The sequence below is a fragment of the Nicotiana attenuata genome, chromosome 7, assembly GCF_001879085.1.
Source record: "Nicotiana attenuata strain UT chromosome 7, NIATTr2, whole genome shotgun sequence".
Lineage (NCBI taxonomy): Eukaryota > Viridiplantae > Streptophyta > Magnoliopsida > Solanales > Solanaceae > Nicotiana > Nicotiana attenuata.
Window position 1 is genome coordinate 3,335,704 of NC_031995.1, and position 5,138 is coordinate 3,340,841.

A 5,138-nucleotide genomic window follows, 5' to 3' on the forward strand; every position below is an offset into this window, starting at 1 on the left:
AATTCCTATTTTGCTTCGGCTAGTAACTCAAAGAGCATGTTGCCATCTTCCTTCGAATCATCAAAAACTTCAGAGAAATCCCATGATTAATTATTTGGAACAAACCCACTTGCTGGCTGCTTCTTAAATAGATTTTGAGACTTTACATCATCCCAATTTGACAAATTATTGATGAAAATTGATTGTTAATTATCAATTTATTAGTTATTAGTCTCTACTCTTTTGGATAAATACATTATTTTGGGACAATCTGGTAGATTTAGGAAAAGGGGATGAGCGAAGAAGAAGAAAAGGGGGGAGGGGGTGCTGGTTTAGGAAAAAAAGTATTTCTTCTTGTTTAAATGTATTTTTTTTGTTAATTACACGTGTCAAGTTTTTATGGTGAAATTACACGTGTCATGTGTTAATTGGTTCATTTGACATGTCATTGGCAAGTGTAACTCACGCATATGTTGTGCTGCACTCGGGTGTTTACTCGATCTATTTAATAGCCACTTGAAGTGTCAAAATAAAACAGGGCTCGGTTGAGGTGTTTAATTGATCGTTGAGGACAACTTAAAGGGGCTGTTTATATATTTCGCCTAAAAAAAGACTCTTAATAATTTAAACCGCATTAGAATAACGGAAATATTATTTAAAATGTGTAGGTTGTCATACATTGACAAGTCGGCAGTTGGAAATGAAACTCTGTCAAAACCTAAAAATTCTTTTTTTTTCTATGGTAAGACTTTGGACTCTCGCATTTATTGTCACTTTCGAAAAGATCTTCCATATTAATTCAGAATAAAACACCCACACCCCGGCCCGGCCCGGACCGGTCCGGCCCGACCCCATTTCAGAATCGATAATAAGATGCAAGAAAAAAGGGCTAAATATTGAAAGAGAACCTCTGTACCTCACTAAATACCAACTCTACAACCCACCTATAAGGTCCCATCTTTGATCTATTCCGAACCAACTCAGCCATCCAAAACTTGTTGTTTTGTCTTTATGTTTTTAGACTCTTCCCTCCCCCGCTCCTTGTCAGTTGCGGGTCCCTTGTTTCCCCTGTAATTTGTATACTGGCATCTGATTACTATCTTTCTTATTGCCAGCCAACTCTCTTCCCAATTCCCATCTCAAAACAACAGGCTTGCACCTTTTTAGACACCTTTTCCCCCTCTTTAATCCACAAGAAAAACTTGCCATTTTTCAGAAAAACCCATCAACCTTCTCTATAAATGAAATGAAGCAACACCTTCCACCGAGTCCTTTGAAAAGAGTAGAATATACCTTTAATCTCTCTTTCACCTTTTAGGAGATTTTTTTCTTCAAGAAAAGAACAAGATTTCTCATTGGTTCCCTTCTGTTTCCAAGATTTATCAAATCCATCATTTTCTCTAAAAAAAAAAAAAGCACTCATAATCCAAGTAGAGATTATCAATATAGGAAGACGTTGATATTTTTTCTTTTCCTGGGATCCATTACTGAGCAAGCCTCTCATTCTAAACCACCCAACTTCCTCTAGTAGTAGAGAGATACACACATTTTTGATTGAGGGATGAGAGAGTTGTGGACAACGCTGGCATCAATGATGGGGGTATGGGCTTTCAGTCAAAGCCTCCTTCAAACAGTTTTCCCAGCAGAAGTCCGTTTTATGTCCCTCAAATTCATCCATCGCATCTGCAACTGGTTCTCTGCCTATTGCTACTATGACATAACGGAGATCGACGGCGTTAATACGAATGAGCTTTACAACGCCGTTCAACTCTACCTGAGCAGCTCTGCCTCCATCACTGGGAATCGCCTCAGTCTCACCAGGGGACTCAATTCCAGCAGCATCACTTTTGGGCTGTCCAATAACGATTCCCTCATTGACACATTCAATGGTACTGTTAAAGTCCTGTGGGAACACGTGGTCATCCCAAGGCAGGCCCAGACATTTTCATGGCGTCCGCTCCCAGAAGAGAAAAGGGGTTTCCTCCTACGTGCCAAGAAGAAAGACAAAGCAGTGGTGTTGGGCTCTTATCTGGATTTTGTCATGGAAAAGGCAAATGAAATTCGGAGGAAAAACCAAGATCGGTTGCTGTACACGAATTCACGTGGGGGTTCACTTGATTCCAGAGGCCATCCTTGGGAGTCGGTACCCTTTAAACATCCTAGTACTTTTGATACACTTGCTATGGATCCTCAGAAAAAGGCTGAGATTATGGCAGATCTTTTGGATTTTGCAAATGGAGAATCTTTTTATCAGACAACTGGGAGGGCTTGGAAAAGGGGTTACCTTCTTTACGGACCACCAGGGACAGGCAAGTCTAGCATGATTGCTGCCATGGCCAATTTTCTTGGTTATGATATTTATGATCTTGAATTGACTGAGGTCCACACTAACTCCGAGCTAAGGAAGTTGTTGATGAAGACAAGTTCTAAATCTATCATTGTCATTGAGGATATTGATTGCTCTATCAATTTGACTAACAGGAAAAATAAGAACAATAATAATAGTACCCATTCATTCTCACCTCCAGGAGCAGGAGCAGGAGCAGGAGCAGGAGCAGGGAGCAATGAAGATGGTGGGAATACTATAACTCTTTCTGGTTTGTTAAATTTTACTGATGGTTTGTGGTCATGTTGTGGCACTGAGAGGATATTTGTGTTCACAACTAATCACATTGAGAAGCTTGATCCTGCACTGTTGAGGAGTGGGAGAATGGACATGCACATTCACATGAGTTACTGTTCTTTTCCGGCACTCAAGATTCTCTTGAAGAATTACTTGGGATACGACGACGATGATGTGGAGAAGCAACTTCTAGAGCAATTAGAGCAAGTTATTGAAAAAGCTGAAATGACACCTGCTGATATAAGTGAGGTGTTAATCAAGAATAGGAGGAATAAAAATAAGGCTGTTTGGGAATTGCTGGAAGCTTTGAGGACAAGGGCTGAGAGGAATGATGCAGTAAAATCAAGTGCCGACGATGAAGAGCAAGAGAAAAGGGCATTAGAGACTCCTAAAGAAGCAAAGTGTGACAAGGAAAAAGAATCATCATGATGACAAGGTACATTAGTAAGTGATATTACAAGGGTTAAAAAAATATTAAAATTTTGCTTCTTTAAATCTTTGTGGAGAGAAAGAAGAGACAGTCAAGTTTGCTGTTTGAAGAGCACATATTTACTATTCATGAAAGAATTTTTTTTGTGAATGGGCTTTTGAAAGAAAGGTGGGGATTGAGGGGTTCAAATAGGCAAAACATGAAATGACGGTAAGACAAAGGCATTGTTCTACTATTTTTCTCTCTTATTGCTTGGTTTAGTTTAAGTCTATTTTGAAACATACAAAATAATGGAACCAAAGTATGATTTGTCGATTTACATGTGGTGTGTTTGGTTATGTTGGTTCATTTTTGTCGCCCTAGAATATGAGTTTCACATATTTCGTCCACATGCCACTGTTGCTTGAATAATAATAATGTGATAACGATACTTCGGTTCGGTGTGCAGCTCGTTAATATTTAAATTTTGTTAGCTGGCTGGGATTTGAGTGAACCCTTCAAGCACATTGGCCTGATGTACTTTCTGATTGGGAATTTGGAACTTAAGTTGCCAAAACCTTTAATTTTTCTTTTAATCATTTTGAAAAGGACATGTTTCTTTTTGAGTTGGCCAACGAAAGTTACGCCCTCCATCCAAAACAGTGACGGATAATTCAGCGTTTTACAATAATAATATATTTAAACAACAAATTGTCTTAAAATGTATTTGAAAAATATAATATTAGAAAAATTCGTCAAACGAGAGTACCGTTATTCTTATTGAAATGACTATCCACTCAGTCAAATTAAATTGTTATGTAATTTTCATTGTTGAAAAGTTACATATATTACTTTACCTTTTTTTTTTAAAACGATAAGGAAGCATATATATTAATATAAGCAAAAACATACACCGAAGTTACATAGTCCCGTAGGACATTACTATTGTTTAAAGTTACTAGACTATTACAAACACTGATACTTAGTTGTTTAATTCCAAAACAAAGACCTTGCATGTCCTTTTCTAAAACAATTTCAACAAACAGAGGTGGACATGCAAGGTGGTAGCATTTATCAGGCTTGAAGTTCTTGACAACTTCCTTAGCTAGACGATCTGCTACTGCATTTCCTTCCCTAAAATTGTGCCTGATCACCGGGGATTTCAGACGGTGCATCAATGATCTGCAATTAAGTAAACAGGTATTAGTACTGGCATTGTCATCCATAATCATCCGTTGAATCAGATTCAATCTCTACAGCAGCATATGACATCTCCACAGCTTATTTTAGTCCTTGCTCCAGTGCTAGAAGTTCGGCCTGCAAAGAGCATGTTGTATAGCAAGATTTTGAAAAACCCATGATCTAATTGCCGGAGTTGTTTCTGAAAACCTCTCCTATACCTACATGAAGCTTCTCTTTCAAGAAAGCCCCATCAATGTTAAGTTTTATTGTGTTTGGAGGAGGTTTTTCCCAATGGATTCTAATTTTGATTGTTGATTGTTGTATGAGATTTTTTTCAGTGAAGAAGAGATATTCCCATATTTGATGGAGAACCTGGCTAGGATTAATATCTAGGTCCAGATTATTGACGTTGTTGTTATTTCTATTTTTTCACAGATTCCAAATCGAAAAGGGAAGAATATTTTCCCAAGCATAATGGTGATGACTATCTTGGAGATGAGGGTTCTTTAGGATAGTTAACCAGTGGGACGGAGCATTACTTTGACTGACTATTAGACCAATGCTTGACCAATAACGTGTAGCTATTGGGCATTGGAGAAAGATGTGAGAGGCATGCTCAGGCCCTTGTTTGCACATATGGCAAGTAGGATCAATATTAATGACAATATAGTAAAGGTAGGCTCTGCGTGAAATTTTATTGTGCATGCATTGCCAAATAAAGAACTTGGTTTTATTAGGACATTGGAGATTCCAAACCCAATTAAATTTAGGCTCTTTATCATGAGTGATCGTGTGGTTGTCCTCTAGAAGTTTGTAGCAAGACTTGGAGGTAAACATGCCATTGCTATTCATGTCCCAGGACATGAGATCTTTACCTATGGAGCATAAAGGCATAAGAGTAGCATTGATCTTGTTTATTAGGTTGGCAAGAAGATCAAAGGATAT

At 38.1% G+C, this 5,138-nt stretch overlaps 1 protein-coding gene across 1 annotated transcript; it reads left to right on the forward strand.

Moving 5' to 3' along the window:
- LOC109228535 (AAA-ATPase At5g57480) lies at positions 649–3,370 on the forward strand. Its single transcript, XM_019393656.1, has one exon. The coding sequence runs from the start codon at positions 1,541–1,543 to the stop codon at positions 3,029–3,031; it is 1,491 nt and encodes a 496-aa protein (XP_019249201.1). The 5' UTR covers positions 649–1,540; the 3' UTR covers positions 3,032–3,370.